At 37.8% G+C, this 27,989-nt stretch overlaps 1 protein-coding gene across 3 annotated transcripts; it reads left to right on the forward strand.

The window, feature by feature from the left end:
* The first annotated feature begins 1,373 nt into the window (after nt 1-1,373).
* Nucleotides 1,374-27,989, forward strand: plekha1b (pleckstrin homology domain containing, family A (phosphoinositide binding specific) member 1b). Of its 3 annotated transcripts, XM_079476553.1 has the most exons (13): nt 1,374-1,508; nt 7,014-7,174; nt 11,685-11,741; nt 12,141-12,186; nt 12,736-12,833; nt 15,000-15,125; nt 15,805-15,939; nt 16,268-16,336; nt 18,849-18,913; nt 21,045-21,108; nt 21,356-21,445; nt 22,316-22,386; nt 26,078-27,989. In XM_079476553.1, exons 2-13 carry the CDS (start codon nt 7,034-7,036, stop codon nt 26,283-26,285), a joined length of 1,170 nt encoding a protein of 389 aa, XP_079332679.1. In that variant the 5' UTR covers nt 1,374-1,508; nt 7,014-7,033; the 3' UTR covers nt 26,286-27,989. The 3 variants fall into 3 exon arrangements, with proteins under 3 accessions (XP_079332679.1, XP_079332680.1, XP_079332678.1); XM_079476554.1 differs by lacking the exon at nt 22,316-22,386 and having other exon boundaries at nt 25,784-27,989; XM_079476552.1 differs by lacking the exon at nt 22,316-22,386.

Raw genomic sequence — 27,989 nt, forward strand, 5'->3', positions numbered from 1 at the left:
GTGACTCCTTGACCTGCTGAATGCTTTAAATAAAGTTGCACTGAGGCTTTGACCCACCAACAACTTCCCTGACCCAAATCTCAATCCTGAAGAGAATATGAGAACCAGGAAGACTTTACCTGTTACAACAAAGACTTATTAAAAAGATTATAAAGATTATGTTTTTACCTACGATCAAAGGCAAACAAAAGGGTATTAATTTGGAGAAAAGTTTCACACTGACCGATATATATATACAAAAAAGAGATTTCTGCCAGTTTTCACTTTGAATGCATAGAGGATACACATTTGTGTATGTGAATGCAGGTCACTACCCTCTAATAACCTATGCTCAAATCTCAAAGAACAATGAAACGCTTGCTTATTCTCCTGTAGGGGATTTCCCATGGTTTGAAATCATGCGATTCAACACGGCTTCCTTCACTTTAAAGCATTGTTTCTCAACAGGGGGGCCGTGGATACCAAATCATTTAAAATGACAAAAATGAGCATTGAAATAGATTTTAAAACAACTTAAAACCAAGATATTTCTTATTATTTGTCCATTTTTATATTGAATAAACTATTTTACAATTAATGGCAAGCTCTGAAATAGCAGGGCGATTCTAGGTTTTCAATATTAGAGGGGGCTCAGCCTCCAAATGAGGATATATATATATAAATAAATATATATATATATATATATATATATATATATATATATATATAAAGCCACTCTCTAAGATGTTTAGAGTGTTAGCATCATACACGAAATTAAAACATGAAATGTGCATAAATAGCCCCAAATACCGTTTGTTTAACATTTTGAGAATTATTAAATTAGCATGAGCATAACACTATGATAAAACTGAAAGAAATATTTTAGGTATTCATTTAGCACGGAATAACAAGCATTTGTATGTACTACAATTCCCATTATCCCGTGCAATGTATAAAGAAGAACGCTGCGTTCACGTACTCTCGGAAAGTCGATCATTCCCAGCAGATACTTGTTATTTTTTAATAATTCCATTTTTTTATTTATATAGCGCTACTACTACTAATCGTAACTAACATTAGTCTTTAAATGTTATTAAATACTTCTAATGACACTCGATCCAGACGTTATTTCCGTGTGAAGTGGGAATGATCGTATTTCCGAGAGCACGTGAACGCGCAGAAGTCTCTCCCGCCCTCGTTTGTGAAGCTGCGAATCCTAGTAAAGCAAAGGTCAGCTCATAAATATCCGATTTTTGGCACTTAACTGATTGGCCGAAGGGCATGTGGGCGTTAGCCGTTCGCCCAATCTCAAGGAAGGATGACCTAGCGACGTCAGCAGGCGCTACTGAATAATCACGAGTCCATCCCTTGTTCATAGTAGGGTCTGTAATCCCGCGCACCGCCCGTCAGCTGCGGGGAGACCGTCAGTCAGTCAGTCCGTCGGAAGTTTGAGGGTGATGGACTGAATGTCCAGCGTAAACGGACAACACTCTGCTGCATACGAGTCTTTTACAACTGCGTACGAGTTTGTAAGTTATCTCTACTCATATAACACGTGCTAAAATGTATGGATATAAACGAATCACGCTTGAACGGTGAAGTACTTACGTATTCATCTGAGGGTTTATTACCTCACTTTATGTAAAAACACATCGCGACAGTTAGAGCTTTCTACATTATTTACTCGATATGTGGAAACACACTTTGAACGATAGATTTATAATGTCTGGAAATGTGGGATTGATGTGTTATGTCTGTCATGCCTGTATGCTCGCCTTGGAGCCCAGTGAATCAAGGGAATATGGAGATTTTTCGACTGATGTTGGGCTGTTTTCAACCGGTTTGGATCTCTCTCTCTCTCTCTCTCTCTCTCTCTCTCTCTCTCTCTCTCTCTCCCCCCCCCCCCCCCCCCACTTGATTTTATTAAAAACATCACTATGGCATACTGTACTTTTGCCATCTTCATTGTTCAGTGTATTATTGACAAAACAGAATTATTATTTATATCTATACGACGAGAAGATCTGGACAGTGATCTGTAGTTGCAAAACTAGTAAATGCGCCCAATGTGCTACTGTTGCATCTTCTAAAGCCATACAATAGCTTTGTGTAAGGAACAGTTTGAAATGATCTACAACTCCATCCCGTATTCAATGATTATTATTGAACTAGCAGATCAAGTTTGGTTACAAACCACCAATGCTGTCCGACCCTTCTGCACAAATACGGGAATACCCTTTGAGGGATGAGGTGAATGGGAAGATTTTCAGTTGTTCATTTGTAACCTACGATTTCGGTCTGTCGAAGATAGAATGTGACGACGTCATATAGATCACCGGTTGTCGTATGTATGTACCCATGGCATTTCGCATGCTTCTTTAAAAGCATGCTCACATTGATTGCTTGTCAGAAAGGTCCTTTCATTCGATCCAATGTGACCAATGAATGACAGATTACGGCAACAGGGATAATACATTAATGTGACCACTTATTTAACACTATAAAGGTCTAAACAGCGAAGACAAGCAGATGTTCAATCTAATATTTACCTAACTTAAAATAGGTGTCATTGCGTATGACATTATGCCCAAGTTATTTTACTAGAGTACAATGTGCCTGACCTGCCAAACAAGTACGTCAAGTTTATCAAATGAAGGTGCATTTACAGCCATATTTATGGTGTGTTGTGGAGTGAATGAAGTACTGTATGGTATTGTGACATGTTTCGGATGGTACAGGTATTACAGTCCATAGATTTACGAGCACAGCAATATTATACTTCACGACAGTTTTACCAAATAGTAGTGCTAGTTTTCTCATTTTATTGTATGATAGCTGACTAGGACACTCCATCGCCTTGGAATGATAAAGTTTATATTTTTGTCAATATTGAGTTATTCGCATATTTCTTTTTTGCGACAATTTATTTACATTATGTGATGTTTTTACATTGGGTTCATTTTGGGACTTTTTAGAAAACCACAGAGTCATATGGAATGTAAAAAGAAATCTCAAAACTGCTTGGAATCCAGATAGACCCTTAAAATTCCAAGGAGAAGACAGTCTGGTTTTCTATGTAATAACACCACATATTACCCTGTAAGTCTGTTTTACAGTGTAAGAGAAGTCGTAGTCTGATGATCTTAAAATGCATTACTAATGCAACAATACAGTTAACCCACGGTTCAATAAATACTCCGAATTTTACACACGGTTTGGGTATTGGGTACTGATGCGCATTAAAGTGATTTTTTCATTATTCTATTATGTGACAGCAACAGTAAAGACGAAAAACTTGTTTGTGAGTGGACTGTCACCTGAATGGTCGAGTGTTTGCCATTGTTGCTGTCCAGTTTTGCTACAGTGTTCTGATTGAGTCATTTCTAGTTTGTTGCTTATTATTAAACTAGGTAAAAACTCTATAACTCTCTATAATATTCTTTCCTGTAGAAATTTCTCAGTTCCCTTTTTCAATGTAAATGTTTGGGGTTTTATTGCCTGTTTTATCTTCTGACAAAAACATGTACATGAATATAATAAATATTCAGTCTCACGATAAAATAACCTTTATGTTAGTTACTTAAATCAGATAATACGGCTGTACCATGGTACTAACACAGCTCTATTTGTATTCTATTTTGTAAGGATTTTAAAGGGATAGTTCACTCAAAAATGAAAAGTCTGTCACCATACACACCCTCAAGATGTTCCAAACCTTTACAAATTACTTTGTTTTGCAAAACAAAGGAAGATATTTGAAAGAATGTTGACAATTTTCAGTTCTAGGGCACCACTGACTACCATAGTAGAAAAATGACCGCAGAAGGTGCCCCAGAACTGTCTGCGTTCATAAATTCTTCAAAATATCGAATTGTGCATTCAACAGAACAAAAAATATAGATCTTCATTTACTTACTATTCTAAGACTGAAAAGTGCTCACATTCTTTGTGTTTTTATCAGAACAAAAAATGTATAAAGGCTTGGAGCAACTTTAGGATGAGTAAATCAAGACAGAATTTTTATTTGGGGTGAACTATCCCTTTAAACGTTAATATTTAAAAATGTATATTGCTATTTTTGCTTTTCGACTGTTGGTATGACGGTGTTGCTCGCTTTGGAACAGACCTTCACTTTTTTCGTAATGCACATGTTTGCCACCAAACTATGCAATTTAGAGAGAAAAACGGAAATGTTTTTGTCCAGAATTACAATGTTTCTTTTGCATAATTTCTAATTTACTCTGAAATAATGTGACATAAAAATAAAAAGAATATTCAATAGGGCTGGGCGATATGGCTTAAAAAAAAGATCTCAGATTTTTTCACACCAAACCCGATTTTCGATTTTAATCGATTTAATTTTATTATTTAAAAACAAACTACAACTGACAAAGAAATTGCTCTAAACAATTGTACTCTTTATTTTGTTCTGATTTTCCTTTATGCAGTTTAATCTAAATTTCCCATGGGGGCATAAGTGTAACAGGAAATAAGCCTTAAAACATGCTTGTAAACGAGATGGCAGGCCCTGCCATTGTAAACAGTGGAAATGTATCTTATCAGTTTTCTAATAACCTCAAACTTACAGTGACACAATGCACCTTCAAAATAACTTAAAATATAAATAAATAATTTAATTGTGTGTCCCTTTTTGGTCAAATAAATGTGGCAAAAATGACAAAATTAGATTGTACAAAAATACACACAGCAGTGGTATTCATAAAGTGCAAACAAAACTTTAAACAGTTTTCCTGAATCCCTGAAATTGTAAACAAAATGAAACATCTGCATCCATTACTTTAATTTCAACATTCTTCATTTACACATTTTTAACCAGGAAGACAAGCCTGTCTACTACCCCTGGCTTGAGGCATGCCCGGTTACATGAAACAATACCCTCTTCCACACTGAAAAGATCTGATGGGGCACTTGTAGCAGGGACAGACAAGTGTTTTTTGGCCAGATTACTGAGCCTTGGGAAGTTTGGTTCGTGACGCTTCCACCACTGAAGTGGATCAGTGTCTGGGTGTGCTGCTACCCTCTCAACAAAATCCATGTCGTAATTAGACGAGAGCGGCTTGCCAGAAGCCCCTCCCATGACGCGTATTTCACTCACGAATGGCGCAAATTACACACGCGAATGAAGCGAGTAAACTCAAAATGTTCAAGCGTCCAACTACTCGCGAATAGCGCGTTTTATTCGCGCAACTCGCATTTGGTGTGAACACTCGGGAGCGTCGGTCGTAGAAGTTAAAGAGAAAAACGATTTTCATTCAAAAAAATGGCCCTAAACGTCAAATTCAACTTAATCGATAAAATCGATTTATCGCCCAGCCCTAATATTCAAGTCATTCTGTAAAAAAACATTCCGAGGCCTGGTTAGGTTTGGCAAGATGTAATTTCCACATTCTAAGCATCTATCAGACAACAGCACAACACATACTGTTAGATCAGTCATTCTCAAACTGGGGGCCGCAAGACGGATCCAGGGGGGCACAGAATTTGTGACATTTTATACATGTAGAAATGTATGCAATCAAACATCAGAGTTTTAATGTTCCAGCATTGTATATATAACTGAATATGTTCTTGCTTTAAGTAAAATTCCAAGTTTAAGATTATATATCTTTATTTGGGGGGCCGCAAAGCAATGCACTTTACACATAAGGGGGCCTTACAACAAAAAAAATTTAGATGTGTAAATATATCTATTCATCTTTGTACAAAACACTGCACCTGTGATATGTTAGTCCACCTCTCATTCTCTCTTCCTCTTTACACAAACACACACTGTGACTTTCAAATGTTCATTTTTCTCACGTTTATGAACCGCCAGCCAATCAGACAATATTTTCTTTAGATTTCACTCAGGTTTCATAGCTAACACAAAACAGAAATAAAAACTGAATGTCATTGTTTGGATGGGCGAAAATCTGGTTTACAATAAAAGAGATGTTTTAAGTCTGTTACATACTTAAGTCTGTACATAGCATGTGCAACATACATAGCATTCTTTTTTCATTAGATGGATGTATGTGCAGTGATCGATGCTTTGATAGTTTCAATAAACACAACTTGTAAATCATTTGAATTCCCCCGTCATGTGCCATTTGACCTATAGTCGGTCAATCTGTCAGGGCCGGTATGCAGTTCTGCACCATCCCTGTTCATCAGTACGTACACACAGGTCAAAGGTTAAGCACTGGATGGACCAAATTATTCCTACATATCTGATGGATAGAGCGGTGACATGGGAACAGAGGAAGAGAGAGCTCTCATGGCCCTGGAGATCACAGTCTTGTTATAGTAGTACGAAACAGTAGTAGAAAGAGTTAGTTTTCAGCCCTGAGATTATGCGATTTTTGCCTCCGAAATTCTTGTCACATGCAAGAAACAATGTCGGACTATAATTTGCCCTCCGACTATGATGTGCATAATGTCATGGAGAAAGGCAGAACTAGTAAGTGATTTCGACAGACAAGAGCGTAGACAAGCAGTGACTATCAAAGGGGTGTGTTTTGGACTGGCTGTCGCATCGTCAGAATGAATGATTTATGAACTCCTTGGGTTGCAAAATGCATGCGCTATTGTTCCCCAGCAGCATTTACCTTTTATCATTCTGCTGTGGTATTTGCACGAGGAAACAAAGTATTGCCATAAACTCCCCGAAACTTTCCTTCATTGCGTAATTATGGAATTCCACATAGCAGCACACATATCATTGTTTCGCTTTTTCATTTTACAACGTTTGAAAACTGTACAGCTTTTTTGCTTCCACTGGTTTATGTCATAGCTGTGACGAACATGCTAGTCTTTCTGTTGCGAAGTAATGGAGCAGTATTGGTTGTTGTATACAGTATTGTGGTTTCATTACCACAGGGGTCTACTAAGAAGTGGGTGTCATTTCTATGAAGCGTGACATCATTATTTACTGACAATTAAGCACAAAGATGCAACACAGATCTCCTTATCACTATCTTCTCCCTATTTCCCTCTGGATCTCCTTTATAATCGTCTTTCTCTCTGTGTTGCAGGGTAATGCACAGGTTTAGAAATGCCATACGTAGATCGTCAAAATCGAAACTGTGGCTTTCTAGACATCGAAGAAATCGAAAACAGCGGCAAGTTTTTGCGCCGCTACTTCATCCTGGACACGGTGGAGGGCAGCCTGGCCTGGTACATGGATAACCCCCAGGTATCAAACCCTTTTTGTCTCATTTATTTTGTTAGCATGTCCCTAAATTCAGTGGCTAATCTGAAGGTTTGTTTATTTCTCTAATAGTTGCTTGTAAGTATGGTGTCCATCAAAGTAGTACTTATCAGCCCAGTATAGTTTTACATGAATACAGATCTGATACATTTTAATGCTTAGTGTACATGAAATGCTGTATTTGAAAGCAGTACATTTTTTGACAAAGACAACTTTTTTTGTCATTTACTTCTCACGAAGTGTCAGTGCACAGTATTGACCAAGGTTGGCTTGACTGATGAATATCAAGTACATCGTATGACTGCCGTTTGGCAGCGGCTGTATGGTCGTTGTCATAGCTGTTTTTTTAAGGCAAGGCAAGTTTATTCAAAAAGCACATTTCATACAAAAGGTAATTCAAAAAAATGAAAGGAAAAATAAAATGCATACGACATCTTTAAAAAGCACTTTGTTTAAAATTACCAATACAACTTTATAATTTAAAAGACAATAAAACTGAAATAAAATGTATTTCAAATGTGTGCGTATATAGTGTATAAAAAGAATAAAATCAAAAGACTGGGGGGTTTTACGTAACCCTCCAGTTATAATGGTTGCTACGCTGCTGCTAACAGGAAAGTAAAGGGTAGACATATGGTATGCCATAGTTCTGATGTAGGACCATGTGGCATGTGTGGTTTTTGGGCAGTAACTATAGAGGGCAACACGTTTAGTTCTGCCAGAAACAGGAAAACAGAGAGTATCAGTTAAACCGTTTTTAGCTATCATGACTATTCCCTGGATATGCAAAATATATAGTTATGTTAAAATGACTCTTTCACGCAGTTTCAGAAAGCAGTTTACACACGTACTGTATGTTTGTAAAACTTGGCTGAAGGGATGTTCAGTTTCTCATGTTGTTTTGGGTTCCGGTTTTCCCCTTCATTAATTATACTATGGGGGTCAGCCATAGTTTAATTTGTTCCGCCATAGTTTCAAAACAAACCAAAAAATGTTTATACTTCTCATAACAACATATCATTGTGTTGTTTGTTTCCCATATTGATTTATTTTTCAAAATGCGTTCCTCCGTGTACTCTTCTTTCCACATTTACGTCAACAGTCACAGTTGTTATTGACAGAAAAGACAGCTGATGAAGTTTATAATGACATTACCAAAGGTTAGCAGAGTTTCCCACACAGCCTTTCTCTATTGTCATCCTCAATAGGCGGGCCGCAGACTGAATCCGGACCTTTTGGACTGAAAGGTCTCCAACCTTTCGATCAGATTCGTGATATTTTATGAACCATATCATTTGTATCTACATTTAGCATTAGCATTATTGATCTGCATGTAAACATTTGTGACCCACCCTGTGAAACCCCAGGCTAAAGACTCATAATCTAATTCATTATGAGATAACAAGCATCAAAGATGAATTTAAAGTATTAATTTAACTAAGATTTCAATCTTTTAAATGGCATTATTTAGACAATATTTTTGTTACATTGTCACAGAATATTCTGAAGGATGATTTTATTTAGAAGACAGTAAAAATACTTCACATTTTATTAATGAACAACGTTTTTATGGGAAATTATTTTAAGATCTAAGTTGTTTCGGTATGAATGGCATGGAAAGCTAATTTACTAAGTCATTTAGTTTTCTGTTTATGATAAGAGCTTTTTAATTTAGTTTGTATGTTGTCAGTAGTTTTTTTATTTACCAACATTAATGATCAGACTTTTATTAAGAGAGTATTCCCCTAGCCACAGAGCCTACAGTACATACATACTGTGAATATCAAAATATAAAATCAATTGCCTGATAAAAGGTCATAGATATGATCTTTTATCAGGCCGTTATTTTTACAACAACACATTGATGGGAAGAGCAACAGCCGTAAAGGCCGTGCGCTGCATGAGACAAACAAGTAGGCTAATATAGGCAAAACCATGTATTCACTCTTCAATGTGAATGTATGGTGATTTAGCAGAAGTTAAGGTGACAGCTGGTTGGATTAAACACGAGATGTTATTGGGTCGTGTTTAGTCACTATTTTATCCTTGTTTTATGTAGGGATGCACCGATATCGGTATCGGGCCCGATACCAAGCTCATGTCAAGTCAAGTCAGCTTTATTTATATAGCGCTTTTTACAATTTTCATTGTTACAAAGCAGAACAATGAGACACGACTGGCTGAGAGTAGAGTACTGTTCTGCACTCTTTGATGCAACAAATGCATCAGTTGTTATTGGAAGTGTCCCTGGTTCCGGTTGATCTAACTAGTGCAGCCTAGATCTTTGAAATATATATATTATGATAGTGTAGTGTATGCAAGATTAAAAAGATGCGTCTTTAGTCTAGATTTAAACTGACAGAGTGTGTCTGCCTCCCGGACAGCCCCTCCCATGTACTTGTACTCGTAAAAATTCCCCGATACCAAAGACCGATACCTCACGTGACGTAATTGACAGAACGTTCCAGTGCACACAGAGACACCTGCCGTAGAAGACACAATGTCACGGAGTGTTCACACCTTAATCGCGCTATTCGTGTGTAGTTGAACGCTTGAACATTTTGAGTTTACTCGCTTCATTCGCGAGTGAAATTCGCGTCATGGGAGGGGCTTCTGGGAGGTGGCTCCAGTCTTGTTGCGAAATGACGGACATGGATTTTGTTGAGCAGGTAGCTGCGCATTATGTGCTATGGAAGGCTGAAGATAGACGTAGACTCGTTCGTCGCCGCGTCTGGGTCCATCAGATCCTTCAGAGGCGCAGTCCTTCATTGTTGTTTCAGATTTTTGCCTCCGCTCGCTATGTCATAATCACGTACCTACTAGAGCAGGCTCCTGATTGGTTAACGCGGCACGATTTTTCAACTCGCAAGAATAACGCGAACGCTCAATTCGCGCCACCTCATTCGCGTGAATCGCACCGCAAGTAGGTCTATCGCTTCTTTGCATTGACTTAACATGTAAATCACTCTCTCTTAACGCTTCATTCGCGCTTAGCAGTGTGGAAATATTGCAAAATCAATGATGACGAACCACGCATGGCAATCTGCATGCTTATGTCCTTGGTTTTGCCCTTTGGAGGTTAATGGACACTGTGAATTTTGGGCTTTGAATTTTTTTATAAGCACATCATTTATTTTTTCATAATATGAGTTGAAGTTGTTAAAAATAAAGATGCTGATGTGTTCATTAGTCTCATAGAAAATTGCCACAAACAAACAAAAACTGTACAACAGGCATCGGTATCGGCGCGTACCAGGGAAAAAGTATCGGTACTCGTACTCGATCCTTAAAAAGTGGTATCCGTGCATCCCTAGTTTTATGTCTGACAACAAAACAGATAATATGTTAAAATAGCATCCAGTTGTGTTAAAATGCAATATAATGTGATAGGACAGAGGGTAGAAGCGATGTCATGTGCCAAAACTAGACACGAAACGTTCATTTTGTGAAGATGTCACAAAAATGCTATTTAGTGTGATGCCATCAGTGCAACAGTCTCTCAAACTCCTCCGGGAAACACTGGGGTAAATTATATGACTGCCATGGCCTCTGGTGGGCTTTGTAATCTCATAAAGTGTTGAAGAGGATTGATCCGTCTCTGCCTAGAGACCACTGTAACCATTCAGAGAGAGAATACACTTATTGACTGTGTGTGTTTGTGTGTGTGTGTGTGTGTGTGTGTGTTAATATATTCCCATCTGTGTAGTTCACATTTTACTTCACTGCAAGGACATCCTTTATGGATGTCCTTGTCTGAGACATCAGACGAGAAAAAAATGTTTCTGTTTCTATTACCTGGCAGAAACTTAAAGTAAAAGTAAAGTAAAATATCTCATCCCCCTGCTTTAAACTGCACATTCCACACTGTATTTGAGATGTTTTCCTTGTCATTGTTTTCAATAGAAAGGTCTGTACATTTTAAATGTGCACGTCTGCCTAAAGTTTATTTTTTCAACTTGGCATACAGATGTCAGCCAAACTAAACCAAACTAAAGACAGATGACTGGTAATGACTGATAGCCATATGAATTTCTTTTTGGGTCTTTTTAGTCTTGGTGTGAACTAGCGAAATATGTGGTTTGTAACTTGGCTCCGAAATATCAGTCGGCGCAAATCGTTTTGTTTCTACATAGTCTTACTGGGGTTCTTTCAGTGGAATTTTTTCTTCTTTTCCTTCCAGCTTCTGCACAATTCTGTACCAACAGTCACTCGCTCCAGACAGCATTTTTAATTGATGCTTCATCTAAATAATTTACCTCATGGCATCTGTAGATGTGCTAAAACTTTCATAGACCTCTCTGCAAACTTTTGAGAGAATGTTGTACTCTTGCTCTCGGTGAATTCTGTCCTTGTCTGCCCTAAAATACAACACGCATGCACATACTTCTTACATCATTAAAGTCTGTGTATTCTTCGTCACAAATTTGTTACATTTGTGTATCGTTTAACAATTGCATGTGTAATAACTTGCTCTGAACTATCTTTCTCTCTGCAGAATCTTCCAGAGGGAACATCTCACGTTGGCTCCTTGAAATTAACATATATATCCAAGGTTTGTCATTGTCATCTATCTATCCAGCCATCAATCTCTCTCTCTCTCTCTCTCTCTCTCTCTCTCTCTTTATGTGGGAAAATGCCTTACAGCATTAGCAGAGGTCAGATGAGAATGATCAGACTATGCAGATGAGCTACAGTAGTCGCTGTGATGTCAGTATGGATCAAAATCTCAAGAGAAACGTTTCTAGCACATTGCTGAATCCATGCAGTTCTGAATACAAAAGTAGTGCAAACCAAGTACTATAGGAAGGTTTCTCTAATAAAGTTCAGGACAGATTCATGCAAAAGTGTCCCTTACCACCTCGCGTCAACAGAATGCATTTTGTAACAGTGTGTGCATGACATGTTTTAATCTTTTTTATCTGATTTGTCTGCTAATATTTTGTCATTGAAGGTTAGTGATGCCACCAAACTGCGACCAAAGGCGGAGTTCTGCTTCGGTAAGCAATGGGTTTTTCTTTATTTTAGAGGAAACAGTATGTGGAAGATAGTGTCACCAGAGGGCCTTGTTAGACCGTGACCACAACCCCATACATCGTTCTTGAGAGCAGGACTAAAGACACTGGATTTTCATTTCAGTTGAAATGAAAATCTCTGTAACAAAGAAAGTAGAGTCTTAACCATCTTACATTTATGCATTTATCCAAAGGAACTTGCAGTACATTCACGCAATGTATTTTATCAGTATGTGTGTTCTCTGCGATATCAAACCCACAACCTCATGCAATTTTTTCTCTTTTAGATACATTTGAGAAATATAGAATTTGTTGCAGCCTGTTTAAAATGGTTCACTTAAACATGTATTGATCTAATACTATAACTATCCTACTATGAATGGTTCCAAACATATGGGTTTCTTTTTACTTCTCCGTATCATTTTACAAAGGGGATGCTATTGTGTTTTATGTAGGAAGTTAAACGGATAGCAGATTGTCTATTTGAACTGTTACTTAATTTTATAAACTGTCAAAACCTCTTCTCATTTTCAGTCATCAATGCTGGAATGAGGAAGTTTTATCTTCAAGCAAACGATAAGCAGGATTTAGTGGATTGGGTGAACGTGCTCAACAATGCCACCAAAATCACAGTAAGTCTGGTCCTGAATCAGATTCAGTTTTAAGGATTTATCTACACTGCAGATACATTGTGGTGTACATCAAATACAAATAAATCCATTGTTAACCATTAACTTCAATGCAGCAGTTTATGTAAGTCATGTAAGTTGTTTTGTTGCAATTGTCAGTTTATCGTGGGTCAAAGCAAGAGGGTGTCGTATGTGTATTGATCAGTAGCCCAGAGGCATTGATAGCACGACTACAGAATGCGCTGTGTAGTGTCAGTCTGTACTAGCAGACAGTGCATCACTGCATCTGTCCACGTGAGCAGAGAGAGATAACAGATCAAGGTCATTCAATTCAACCGCTCCAGTAACTGCTTTGTTTGTATAAATGTTTATATCAGATATGTTTGTATAGCTCATAGCTTTTCACCCACCAGTATGGCCCTGGTCTTTAAATTTATTCATCAACATTTGATACTCTTTGAGATAAACAAGGCCCTTAAAAAGTATACGAAATTCTGCCATTTTCCAATGTATTACATTTTGCATCATCTTTTTATATTTGTCCCAAACGGTCATTTGCTAAAGTTTGCCTGAATTTAATCTTTGCATGGGCGAATAGTGGGAGGTCCATTTATATCGAGTTGTTACCCGCCAGATCTCTGCAAACGAACAAGGTCTTGTAGTGCCATCCCAAAAAGGGAAAAATAACTCAAACGTACCTTCTCCGGACTCTTCCACATTTGTAGAATGATCTGGACGCTGCTACAAGATCAGCAGATTCTTTCGCCATCTTTAAGCATCATCAGCAGCAGACCGATTAGTTCTGCCTTCTATTTCTTTTCTACTCTTTCTATCCTTAGCTAACTTAGACAAATGGGGAAATGCTAGTTTTTGTGCAAATGGTTGGAGGATAAGGTGTTTGAACCTTGGCTGAGGAACTTCTCGGGGCAATAACCGTGAGAACCGTTTCTCTTTCTAATAAACCTTGTATTGGGTTAGTCACTCAATAAATGCTCGAGGGCTTCGTTCCCACTCTTCTGAATTATGTTTCATTAATAAGGAGTTATCACAAACTAAGACTGTTTAGTCTGTTTTGTCTTGAAATCAGTATATAGTAAATGTAAGTTTAAGTGATATTTCACCCAAAAATCTATATGAATTTGTTCTGATGAACACAGAAAGATAATCAGAAGAATGTTAATAATAATAATAATAATAATAATAAAAAATCGCAATTATTAGAAACAATTAAACAACAATTACAGCTTAAAATACCTCATTAAAAAGATAAGTCTTAAGTCGTTTTTGAAAACAATCGAGAGATGGAGAGATCCTGATTGAAGAGCGAAGTGAGTTCCACAGCCTTGGAGCCATACAAGAAAAAGACCTTCCTCCTATAGTTTTACATTTACAACGGGACTGAACGAGCATAATAGAAGCAGAACAAAGAGACCGTGCAGGTGTTGAGCAATTTTAGCAATTTTCAGTTCTGGAACATCATTGACCACCATAGTCGGAAAAATTAAATGATAGGCAAAGGTGCCCTTGTTTGTGTTCAACAGAACAAAAAAGATACTACTATGGTAGTAGATGATGTCCCAGAAGAGAAAATGGCTACATTTCTTGCAAATATCTTTCTTTGTGTTGAACCGAACAAAAAATAAATAAGAAACGAAAATAAAAAACATTTACGTTGATAAGTTGTCTATATAACAAAACAAGTAATCACGGCACACATTGTGCAACAAATAAATAAATAAATATGAAACTTATAAGAAGGGAATCTGAAACGAAAAACATTTATGTTAAATGATAAATAAATGAAAAATAAACGAAAAAGATGGGAATACGAAACAAAAACGTTTATGTTAAATACCTGGAAAAGCACCGGCTTTTGAAAACTTTAACAAAAATAAAATAAAAACTTGACCGACTCTTGATGACAGTTCTTACATATTCAACTACATGTTCTTTGCCTTGACACTTCACTCTCCTCAGATGACGAATAAAATCTGGAATTTACATTTACATATATTCATTTGGCAGACGCTTTTATCCAAAGCGACTTACAAGTAGTTGAATCTTTGTCAGTTAAGAATAAGATCACATGGCTGTTTGATTCAATATTGCATTATTTTAGCTTTTAATTATGCAGCTTTATTTTGTCATGTTTTTGTGTTTCTTCTCCAGGTGCCAAAGTCAAGTGAGCAGGGTTCTCATAGATCAGAAGTGGTCACTGACGCATTGGGTGGCACGAAACAAATGTCCTACAAAACAGAGATCGTTGCAGGAGTTCCCATCATCACCACCACGCAGGTCAGCAGCTGTTATACAGTTTCACCAACATGTTAAGCTTTCATCTAGCATGTAACATGCTAGACTGTGATTGCCATTAGCTAGGTACTACTACAAAAAAGTCTTGTGAAGGTACAAGATGCAATGGTACTTTTCATGATGCACAATATTTATTAGCTGCTTCATAGAATATCATTATCATCTTATGTGTTTTCAATGTCACTGAATTGACATTGAACATTTGGTACTCTTTGTTGTCGTATTTTTTGTTTTCTTCTTATTGTGGCTAAAGTAATACCAAGGTAAAGTAATGGTAAAAATATGCAGTGGTGCCAGCTGAGCTGAATTGCTTAAAGTGGCAATGAAATAAGAAATGTAAAATTGCCAATTTTTTCATGCAACATTGCAGCGTTTATTTTAAATAGTTTATCAATGTGGGTCATTCTCTTTTCAAAAATCGTGTACCCTTATAATCTTTAGTTAAAATCTAAAAAATAAATGCACTTCCTTGTGCTGCCAGTTCCATTTCAAAATGCAACGGCTGTTTTATACATCAAATCGCAGAGAAAGACGAGAGCCACGGCCACTATTTTACTCATTCAAAATCCATTTCACTCGGAAATGCGTCAAAATACGGAAGTAAAAAACGATCGCAACTTCCTGTTCAGGGGGACTTTAAGATATTTTATGTCATCAGTAGAAAGGGGAAGGTCTGAATGGAGCCGACAGAAGCGGATCGAGAAAACCTCACGGTCCGCTGCCATATTACCTGAGCCGTAGTAACCAGGACCAGACGGTGATCAAAGCTGGATATTGTGTTAAACAGGGAGCTGTGGTAAGTCAGGAAAGTGTGCATGCACCAATGACATCTTAAAATACTGTTTAGGGAGGCAGCTCACTGTGTTTCGTAAAGGAGCGCTGTCTAATGTGAGTTCAGTTGCAGAAAATCTCGACTGTTCTGAATCATTATTGAAAATCAATAATTTAGTTTGTTACATTAATATGCAAACTACTTTAAAAAAGCATAAACAGTAAACACAGTACACATACTTAGGGTGTAAAATAGTCCAGTAAGGCCTCTGTGAGACCTTTTTAGTAGTTTTAGACCTGAAATGTTACATTCTAGGATTTGCATGTGTGAGTGCTTTTTCGTCTTTGTTTAGATGAGAAACTGGAAAAAGAGATACTTCATACTGGATGACAATAACCTCAGCTACTTCAAATCAGATACGGTCAGTCTCTCTCTCTCTCTCTCTCTCTCTCTCTCTCTCTCTCTTCCTGTATACAGTCAGAGTCCACTTCAGCTTGAACCCATTGACCTGATAGGCTTTGTGTTTTCATTGTGTTTTGCACCTGTGGGTCTATGAGCTCACATCTGATAAGTGAAAGTCCTTGTTTTTTTTCTGGCATCTGAACAATCACATAAAAAAAATTAAGCATCTTAACACATGTGCCCTCATAATTGGAGCATTGACTGTAAAAAGCGAAAGCTTTTGGTCAACGGAGGTGTGCGTGAGTGGGTTCACTAATGGCTGGAATACACTACAAGACTTTTCAAATCGGACTCTTTAAAAGTTTATGATAGAAATACACTGATCAAAACTCCAGACTGTCCAGACTGAAAATCTGAGCAAAAGTCTTGCAGTGTATATTAGCCTTGAGCTATAGTGTTTGGAGACTGTGAGTCAGGGAAAAGCTTTGTAAATAAAATCATGTTTTATTTTCATTTTCAATATTTAAAGTGCATGTTTTACTGAATAGGTTGGGTTATGGTGTATTTGGAGTACAGTTACTCTTTATAATTATCTTTATTGCAAAAACAAAAATAGCTAATCATGGCGTGTGCATGTGTGTGTGCTCACACATGTCTAGGTGGTTGTTTAGACTTGTTCAGTGTTGTAAATTCCTCTAGCTGTATCTCGGCAGGGCTTACAGCGTCTTAAAGGGACAGAATCCTCAAAAATGAAGATTCTGTTAGGAATTACTCCCTGTCTCCTTGTTCCCAACCTGTATAAAATCTTTATTTGGAAGAACACATAGAAAAATATTTGGGCCAATGCTTGTAACCAAACAGTTCTTGGACCCCATTGACTACCGTAGTTGGAAAAATTACAATGGTTGTCAAATATGAACCCTTTGCTGTCCCACATTCCTCAGAATATTTTCTTTTGTGTTCTACTATGGTAGTCAATGGGGTCCAAGAACTGTTTGGTTCTTCCATTTCTATATCTCTGTGTTCATCAGAAAGAAATGTATAAAGATTTGGAACAACTCGAAGGGGCAAAATTTTTTGGGGGGGGCTGTACCCCTTTAACATGACTGCATCAGTATAGTGAGTAGACAGAAGTCAGAGCTGCCCCTTACATTTGATAAAAATGTATTAATGTAATTACACGCCACCCTTGAAGCTGAAGGAAAGTTTAAAATACTCTACTGCGCTTTTGCACTGTATTCTGCTGCCATCTACATGTGTGGGTTTAGGCGCCACCCACAAATCTAAAAAGCTACCCACAAACCCGAACACTAGTTATAAATTAAAGCACATTTAATTGCCATTCATAATCCTTTATTTTTTCCCATTTGTAAATAAAAAAACTTATAAATAATGGGCCACGGCAACATACATTCATGGTTTTGGAATCATATTTAGCGATTGATAAATGAGGGAGGTGCTTTCCCACTGTTTAAAAACAATTGCAGTTGCAGCTACGGGCCTGTAGTGTGTTTGCTTCGCCTGCTCCTGAAAGAACGCAGTTTTGCAAAGTTTAGCTCCAACCCTAGTCAAACACACCTGAAGCAGCTGATCACTGTGTTTAGGTTATCTTGTCAAACTACAGCCAGGTGTGTTTGAATAGTTGAGACTAGACTCTGCAGGACAGAAGCCCACCAGGAACACAATTGACGCTTACTGCTTCAGTCATACCCAAATACATTTACACTATAATTCACCCATGGTTTTTGCTTTTTACTCGCATGTTAAAGCTACATTTTAACCTTATGTTGTGCATCTTGACCCTTTGAATGCAAATTGTGGTGCAAAAGGTATAAAATGACTAGCCTGTGTAAAGTATTAAAGTACAATAAGGAGCAAGACGGATGTAAAGTAAAAGAACAAACGAAATGTAGGTATGTGAGTGTGTACGGTATTACTAAACCTAGAGACACTGAGGTGGATGGGTTGGCAGTACACAATGCATGTCTGATGATGGAAATGGCTTACTTTTGTGCTGTAGTGCTTTTAAATCATCGTAGAAATGATTTTGACTGAGGGGGCTAAACAATAGAGAGTTGTCACACTGCCGTTCCAACACACAGATTCCTGTTTAATGTTTCTGACGGGCGTTTGTCTGAATTATTCATAGTAGTCTAATAATAATATTTCCTAATGTTTTTAGATTAACGAAAAGTCTATTGAAATTTGCGTTACATTTACATTACAATACAGAAAGTGTTACCAGAATGTGGAGCTGTGTGCGCGCGCGTATGTGGAGGGCAGGCATATTGCAACATGTAAGGAGGCAGGAAAGAGGTTTGGTGAAAGGCGAAATCACACAGTGGACGTAAATAAAGGCTATTTCAGGCCTGATAATCACAGGCTAACTGCAGCATCCTGTTCAGGCTTGTTCTTCCCTCTCCACATGCACTGTAATGTTTGCACAGTGCTCTACAATGTATATTATCAAATGAAGACCTTATTCGGAAAGTTAAATAATGTAAACTCTCTGTTTGATCCCAACTGTGTAGGAGCGAGAGCCGCTACGACTTATCCCACTGAAAGAGATCAACAAGGTGCAGGAATGTAAGCAACGGTCAGTCATACTTACTGTTGTTTTATTTGTATACAGATTGTCTTCTATCATTTGAATATGAAAGTACATTTATTCAAACTATACACACAAATATAAAATCTGTTTGTGTGATGTATTCATATGTGAATTGGCTAGAGGTTAAAATTAGGGATGCACGATAAATTATCGGCCATTTAATACAATTTAGTCCGATATATTATAGCCCATAAATCATTCCTTCTTCAGTTGCACGCTGCTTACAGTTAAAATACTGTACAGTGCTGTCTTTCTGTCGTGATCATTCACTTACAGCTATTAGCAAAACATTGTTGATGTAGGTACAGTATTTATGAATGTGTGAATTATAGGAACAATAGCGTATAGTTTGGATCAGACTTCTGTCTGAATGCATTCTGTCTTGAGCAGAGGTCGTGTTTACCGAAAATTCTGAAGGCCGTCCATCATTTTGATGGATTACAATAAGTGCAATAAGTGTCGATCAGGCAGAACCCTTTTTTTATGATACATTGGAAGGCCCGCCTCTCCTTTCATTCAATTGGACAAATCAACTTCAGGCGCTCAGAGCCCTCCGCCAAAAAGCAAGGCGCAGCAGGGGGATATAAAAGCGCTTTTCATGCTCCTGGCTGCTCTTTTCATTGACTCTTTGAAAAGATTTTTTAATGTTGCTAGGTAACCACCGAAACAGCTGTCCTGTCAGTCAAGTATTATAGCGTGAGTGTTCTAGTTGCTTTTACATGTTATATTATCAGAATCTTTAAAAAGGTAGAAGCAGAGGGCGCTTGCACTGACCTTGCTCGGTTAACCTGCCTCAGCTTAACTTCTCCTTCATCATTGGGTCATCATCTGGAATGGCTGTACTTTTTGGAAAACAGCTGTACATTTCTATGTCGAGTTTCTTGTGAGTGTAAACACTGACTGTGCGGCACTGTCAAAACCTTTATCTTTTGTTTGTTTGAGTGGCCCAACGTGTGTCAATGTCTCAACCATTATGATAGGTTGCACACTGACACCTCTTGTTTATGTAATAACACACCTGATTAACATCTTGAAAATAGCTGATTCACATACATTTTTAAATAATATGTCACAAATATAATTGAACTGTAGGGATGTAACAATGTTATTGATATTGTGTTATCGCAATAGCAAATTGTCTCAGTATTATCATGGTCACGTGACTGTAAGAAGCCATAGTACTTCCGTGCCTTACCTTTGTCAAGGGGGCAATCATTTTATTTTATAAAAGGGATTTTCAGGTCATTTGACCCATATCATAACATAACTCATACCTCTAAGCAACAGTTATGATTGAAGGATAATTCCAAGTCATCATTTGTCATTTAAAATACCGCGATAAATACCGTACCGTTGACAGTATACCGAGGTGTGATATTGTACAGTGAGATCATGGTATTGTTATATCCCTATTGAAGTGCGACCGTTAGTTACGATTGCTGATTGGACATTCCATCTCTTGCCATTTGGTGATGTGGGTGGATCAAACAACCATTTGTTTTATTTTATTAATATTCAATTAGTGCTGCACGATTAATCATATCACAATCGCGATGTCAGGCTATGCGATTACATGACGGCAAAATGTTGCGTTTATATTAAAGAAACAAGTGCATTCGTGGACGTGACAAGACATCCATTCTAAGAGATATAAATACATCCGTATTTATGTTTTATTTGTTTAATTTACCTGTACTGTTGAGAATATATATATATATATATATTTTAAGTTACTTTAATTCAGTAATGCAAAGATGTTACTGCTATTAAATTTGATAACATTTTATTTTAATTTGAAAACTTTGTGCAATTCTAGTTCTTGTTGCCAGTTTGAACTGTATATCTCAGCTGAGAGATAGAAATTTCTGCATTTTCAGTTATCTGTGTGTGCATTTTCCTTGATATCAACCAAGTTGACTCATTATAGTCAGTTACCGTAATCGCACATCGCAATGTTTACCTCAATAATCGCCATTTTCCTCAAATCGTACAGCCCTATATTCTGGCTTGATTATTAAATTATATCATAGTCCTAAATCCTAAAGTTTAGGATTCTTGTTTCAACAGAAGAGCATTTTACCCATAATCTATTTTCTTATATTGATTCATATTTCAGTGATGTGATGATGAGAGACAATCTTTTTGAACTGGTTACTACCCCGAGAACTTTCTATATTCAGGTAAGGATTGTACGATTCATTTTAGTTTTCATATGCTTTGTGTACTCAAGTGTGGTATATGTATTGGTCTGTGCTGATACTGAAGTGGCTTCTCTCTAGCGAACACAAAATAAATTGTCCAGTAAAAATAACATTGGCAGAGCGAATGAGTTTGTTAACCAAGCGTTGAAAAAATAATTTGTGAATAGGGTAAACAATTTATAGCATGAATAAATAATAATCACATGTGTCTGTGTTACTCTTTCAGTCTGAAAGCCCAGAGGGGATGCACGGTTGGATCAAGGCTATCTCTGGAGCCATAGTGGCCCAGCGGGGCCCCGGACGATCTGCGGCCTCTGTAAGAATTCACTTCCTCTGCACTAAGAGCGTGTTAGGTATCATGTAGCCAACCATCCTGTCCATATCCAGACAACCATTTTTGTGCCACTTTGTTTGTTGTTGGATCAAACGACCAGTGATTTAAACTTGAAGGGACAGTCACTATCCACTTTCATTGTATTACGAAACACATCACACAGCATTCTCCTTTTGTCTTCCACATAAATAAGAAACCGAGATGGGTTTGGAACAGCGCTTAGGGTTGGGTGTATAAATCGAAACGGCGAGTAAACAACAGACCTGAATAAGTCGTTTTAAATTATGTAATTTTGGTCTTAAGCAAGATCACAATGCACTGTTGATGAAAAAATATTATTTATAGTATACTAGGGTAAAACGTTACCTGAAAATTGTGACCTGATATTGGAGGACGCTCCAGGAGAGACAGGTCCTTGATGGACAGCTATACCTTCAGTGTCCCCGGGTTGGAGGTCAGCGGATAGCTGCAGGGGACCATGCCACCGAAAGATGTGGTCAGTCAGGAATAAAATGGTCCTCCACTGTCAGTACAACAAGTGTTGCCTCTCGGCTGGGCCGAGCTATAGGCCATGTGCTTTCGGAGACCAATTGGAGCCTGTTTACCTCCCTTTATTCTAGGCACAGACTGAACAAGTCAACGCGAGACTCGGCACCAATGGAGAGCCACATATAAAAACAATAATAGTCATGTCATTATTTTCATTTAAATGACTCAGAAATGGTACCAATTTAACTATGGGGAAACATATCACAGTAGAATATTCACCGTTAGCTTGACTTGGCCATCAAGTGTATGTCTTTCTCTCCTTTTATGGCGTGTTCTTCTTAATGAATGTGCGCTGTGTTGCAGATGCGTCAGGCCAGACGGCTCTCGAACCCTTGTATACAGAGGTATACAACCTGCAATGGTGAATGTGCCACGTATGTGTTGATATAAAAATCCTTGTGCTTTTCCCCGTCTGTTAATTTGCAACCCAGTCCTCTGCTTTAAGTTTCGAGATCTTCGAGCTTTAACTAGATTTTAACAGGGTAGAGCCGACACCCCTTAACCACCCAAATTAAAAGTCCTCATATCATGCTGACACCCATCATCATCTCTATTCCAAGTCATCGGCTTCGCATCTTTAATATACATTCATTCTACATCATTTTGTCGTAACATTATTTTCCGACCTGTTTACACCTGGATTCAAGCCGAATACTTTCAATTACACTTAACAGTTCTTCGGTTCATTGAGCATTTTTATGAACATTATTTCAAGCCTTAAATAGTGAGTAATTTCTTGTCTTAATAAGCGTATCGGGAATTAATCGATGACTAGGATTGTTTGTATAGTAGCAGTATTTTAAGATAGAAAAATATGTTAAATTGAATCCTGTGAAATAGAAATATACAATTTGTTTGCTTTTTCTTCTTATCTGTAAGCGTTGAGGATACAGGGCTCCAGACTGCGCATTTTGCGACCAGTTTTCGGCACAGCGCAAGCATTATGTGCAACCTGCAATTTTGGAATTTCTTCTGGTTCTTATTTCACGTGGAAAGATGACTAGAACGCGACCGGCCATCAGTGCAGTCTGCAGTCAACTGCGCAGGTCACTTGCGTCGCTGATGTTCCGCTGCTGATGCGGACGCGCACAATCCAGGTCCTCATTGACAAGTTTAAACACACACAACGTGAGCGCATTAATACAAGTCGTTTTTGCCGTGACGGATTTTTTGAGCGAGGACGAACGATTTGATATGCAAGACGTTTAATGAAACTAACCGCTGAGGAGTTCAGGAAACCTCATTTATCTGTGGATTTATTGAGACATCGCTGGATCATTTTCAGCAATTAATTATATCATTTTTGACAATTTCTGTCGGTTCAAATGAATTGATATTACAGTCTCTCTATTTAGCACCAATCAATAACAAAGCTTCTCCGTAGACTCTGCTTCTTTTTATATAAGCAGAACCAAACCTCCTGGCATCAACTCACTTATGTATCAGTAATAGAGTTAGTTTAGGGGAAATGTGAATAAATGCATCGTAGGCTGATTTCAGGTGTGCCCCTAAATGTTTTTGCTTGCGCTCCTAAAATGTTCAGTCAGGGGCGACAGTGCTCTTAGCTAAAAAGGTTACTCTGGAGCACATTTTAAACATTCTTTAGTTGTCCCTTCACCTTCAGGTCTAATGCACAGTTTAAACAAGTTAAATGCTGCCCAAACTTGATTTTACAGGTCATGAACAGTTCACTGCTGCATAGATCTTTTGGACTAAGAATGTTCAAACAGTCTTAACACCATTTCATACACATTTCACTTCATTCTCCACTACACACTTCACTTACTGTACTTTACAATCATCCATTGCTAATATTCATCTGTGTTTACGATGGATTCTCTGTGTTTACTGACTGTGCTTACTATTTTCTCTTTTTTTATTATAATTTTTATTATAAATATGTTTAAACATTTCTGTAGAAATTACACTTTTCCTTACAGCAGGTTGCCAGTAACTTAATGATTTCCACAGCAGTCCTTCTCTAATCTGAATCTGAGAGCAATGCGATATTCCACGAGTATCACCTTGGAACCCGCTACCCACTTAACTATGTTGTTTTATGAAACTGTCCTGACGCTGTTTCTTAGAGAAATTCACAGCTGTTACAGTAGGTGGCGGTACACATCTGAGCAAATTGGTTGTGACACACCATATAAACAGAGTGAGAGAGAACTTGCTACTCTAAACAAGTGCATGTTTACATAAAAAAAAAAATGGAAGCTACCGCAGTGCAATGGCAATTATGCATTTATGGTAAGTGTCCTTTTACAGTCTCTCTCGTTCATTCACAAGCACGTGCTGTCTCGCTATATCTCAATAATAACTTAGCTAAATTTAAAGACGTGCCACTTTGGAATTAGTCACGGAGGTTTATTCAACTGTTCTACTGGGCTGGATTTCTTGGCGAATGAAAGTAGTGTCCCATTTCCTTTAAAAATCAGAGTTGTAAAGACACTCCAATGTTGTTTTGATTTATCTACACACTTGTGCCATCGAACTGTTGTATAAATGCAATATCGCTCTCGTAGTCATGTGATATGGCTCTGGCCTATGCTGATATAGAGCACTATCACACTCCTACTCGAGCGATATTGCATTAGTCATTTACTGGCAATGGTTTGTTCAAGGATACATTAACATTAACAATTCCTTAGCTTTACAGAAAAAAAACTACAAAATAACAACCTCCTGCAAGGCATTCTGGGAACCAAACATCTTCATCGACCTTCTTTTTCTGCATTTTGGATCCCAGAATGCTTTGCATAGGTTGTTGTTTTATTCTTTTTTTCTGTAAAGATAAAGACTGTTTAATGTTAAACGTTCATTTAACTATTTCCGGTAAATGACAAAAATGTAAATCTACAGTAAGTTACTGGCAACCTGCTGCTAAGAGTAAGCAGTGTATCTTTTTATGCATGCCATGAAAGGCGAATAACACGTGCATTATGGGATGTGACAGGTGTGACAAGTGCTTCAAGAACAGACCAATAGTTTCTCACTGCTGTTAATTTTTTTGACTCATATTAACATCTGTGAAACAAAATAGAGATTCTGGGTGACTTTTTTTCTATACAATAACAACATTCAGTGACCACGGGATGTCAAACGCCAAAACTGACAAACAAGGACTAGAAATGTCAAATGGGATGTTTTTCCTGTCTTCTGAGGTCATATACTGTAAATTGTTGTACTATTGTGTTTGTATTTGTTCATTTCTCAAATGTCATTCTATTCCTCACACAGAGCAATTGTTTAGTTTCAGAAGACATACAGATGGTTTCATCGGATGCACGGCCCAAAGTTAACTTCCGATCTGTGTTTGGTTATCAGTCTGGCTAGTGTCTTATAATATTACAATGTATTTTATATTTCCTTCATATGAATAGTTTAGTGTATATCAATCGTAGAAAATTTAAGTAAAAATATTCAACCGTTATTGATTATCAACCGCTTTGTGGAGGTCTGTCGGAAATGAAGTATGGGCCACAGTATGTTTCTTCATGTTGTTGCCTCTTAAACCGTCTGTATTGTTTAAGTAGGACGGAATCAATTGTGTGTTTTGGTGCTTGACAGCTGTTGGTCACTATCTGCATATTGCAGGCTAATATTTCATTGAATACAGAATTTAGTATTCATCTTATAAAGGGATGTCCTCCCTAAAGCTTTTTTAGTCATCTTAAATCATGGTTTTTATATGTATGCTTGCATCTTGCTTTCCTTGCACGCTTGTTGCTCTTTGCCTAATGCCAGTCTCTCCTTTTTACTTTTCAGAGATTAAAATGTGACACCTGAGACACTAACAATCCAAAAACGGGTCCTTCCTCTATTCCGTCAGCTGCTACAAACTACTGTCTCCTGCTGGCCACGTCCCCATGGCTACCACTAAACTTTCCGCTGTAACAACTGCTTGAGCTGCTCTTGAGTTTTTCTCTACCTTTCCCCACCACCGAAGCGCAGATTTCTGTATTCTGACTGATGCTCCACTCTACTTCTGAGCCACAGATCTGGTGTTGTGCTGTTTATGTAACCTCCACTACTCTCTCTCTCATTGCACCGTTTCCACAGGAGCACTTCGAACACCCCTGCATCCACTACGGTGAACCGAGTCTCCCAGATGGCGCCACACCCCTCCCCGTGGAACGCGGTTTCCCAGAATGCCGTTCCTCCTCGGGCCCTCAGCATGGTGTGGGAGGGGCCAGACCTCAGCGGCCTGTTGCCGGGGACGCGATCGCGTTTGTCGCTCCAGGAGTCGTCCCAAATTTTCTTCAAGTAAATGCAGATTCTTCTTCCCCTTGGCAGCCACAAAGCAGCGAGAAAGAGCCTTCAGATTACTCTTCGGATGACGATCTGCAGGGTACAGTGGTGTAAGAGTATACTTGCTTTAGTACGCATACACAAATGGAAAATAATGACGTGTAATTTAACAAGAGTAATGTGAATAGTTTTAGCCGAGTGCATCTGGACACGGACAGGACTATGAGATCTTTAAGTTCTCTCAAGCCTCTGTGAGTGAACTGCACATTATTACAGGTTCATAAACCGGAGAACTTGGATCGATTGAGACTTTTATTTTCATCCCAAACTCAACTGTGTTGCCATTTCCCATCCATGTTTTTGACTAAGCTATTTGATAGGGATGTGAAAGGTTTGGGCTAATATGATCACAACTTGCTATAGTTGTACTGACCAAATACTGACCACATCAATTTAAATCACTTCAGCAATAAGGAATCAGGAATAAAAGGTTAAAGGTTTAGTGCTTTGGAACCGTGTCAAGACTACACAGCTTCAATTGGAAAGTCTGTAAATTGAGTTTTTGTAGAGATGTGTTTAGGCAAAATGATCATTTTTGTTTCATTCTATGAACTACTGACAACAGAATTCCAAATAAAAGTCTTGTTCTTAATTTCTATTTATTTGCAAAACATTGAAATGGGACAAATAGATCAAAAATGTAATGTTTTCAAATCTATAATACTGCAAAAAACACCATACTTATGTTCTTACATGTATCTTAGGAACAGAATGTTTAAAAGGCATATTTTTAATCACAGCTAATATGCATCTTGGCATGTTCCTTCACATTGGTGGGTGACTGTCACTACTGGATTTGTGAATTCAATGGACACTGGACTGGAATAGCCACAATTCATGCAGAAATGCTGATTAATGGCATATTCGGAGTGATCTGTTAATTTTTACAGCTGATGGACAAAAAAAACACTACGGATACAGAACGCCATAAATGTATTAACTTCTGGTCTTAGAGATATTGTAACAAGATCTCATACATTTTTGTTGGTATTCCTTTAACTAATGTGTTGCTTTTCTTTGGGAAACAGTATAGGCTTTTTGTCCTAAAGTTCCTGGTTTTGAGCCCACAGGGTCAAGACGAACATATTTTTGTCACTTACCTTTACTGATATTGTTTGAATGTTTTATAAACAGTGTAAACTGAATTGTAGAAAAATGCATTTTAGATTACAGACCACAACATCATGATTCTGCAGATATATGTTTGCTGTACAGAAAATGTATTTGTGTTTTACATGTCATTTTTACTGGTGCGCTGCCTGTCAAATGGTGTGTTCCTGAACACTGAAGGAGGTGTTACCCTGCTTCTCTTTTTGGGAGGAAAGCTTTTTTTTGGCAGTTCAATGCACAGTAAACAATTGATCACGCCCAGATCGAACAAATAGCACAAACAAATAAAAAATAGCCATTTAAAAAATACAATTCTGCTTTTTTTCAGCGTTAATGTAAACAAATCAAGTGTTATCTAGATTCAGTGACTCATATGCTAAAGATTAGGGGTGTAAATTGGACCGTCCATCACGATACGATGCAGGGTAGAATGTCGTCATAATCTAATTAACATATTCATGATGTCATCACGTAGATCTGTGTGTTGCAACTTCAGACCCATTTCAAAACATATTTTAATACAGCATATTTCCCAATAAAGCAGTTCTCGTGT

The sequence above is a fragment of the Barbatula barbatula genome (assembly GCF_947034865.1).
Source record: "Barbatula barbatula genome assembly, chromosome: 16".
Lineage (NCBI taxonomy): Eukaryota > Metazoa > Chordata > Actinopteri > Cypriniformes > Nemacheilidae > Barbatula > Barbatula barbatula.

Bases quoted from the DNA above. Each gene is read 5' to 3' on its own strand.
- plekha1b (XM_079476552.1), top strand. From the start codon at position 7,034: ATGCCATACGTAGATCGTCAAAATCGAAACTGTGGCTTTCTAGACATC. The intron at 12,187-12,735 runs GTAAGCAATGGG...TCTCATTTTCAG, and splicing joins AAAGGCGGAGTTCTGCTTCG to TCATCAATGCTGGAATGAGG. The intron at 21,109-21,355 runs GTAAGGATTGTA...TTACTCTTTCAG, and splicing joins CGAGAACTTTCTATATTCAG to TCTGAAAGCCCAGAGGGGAT.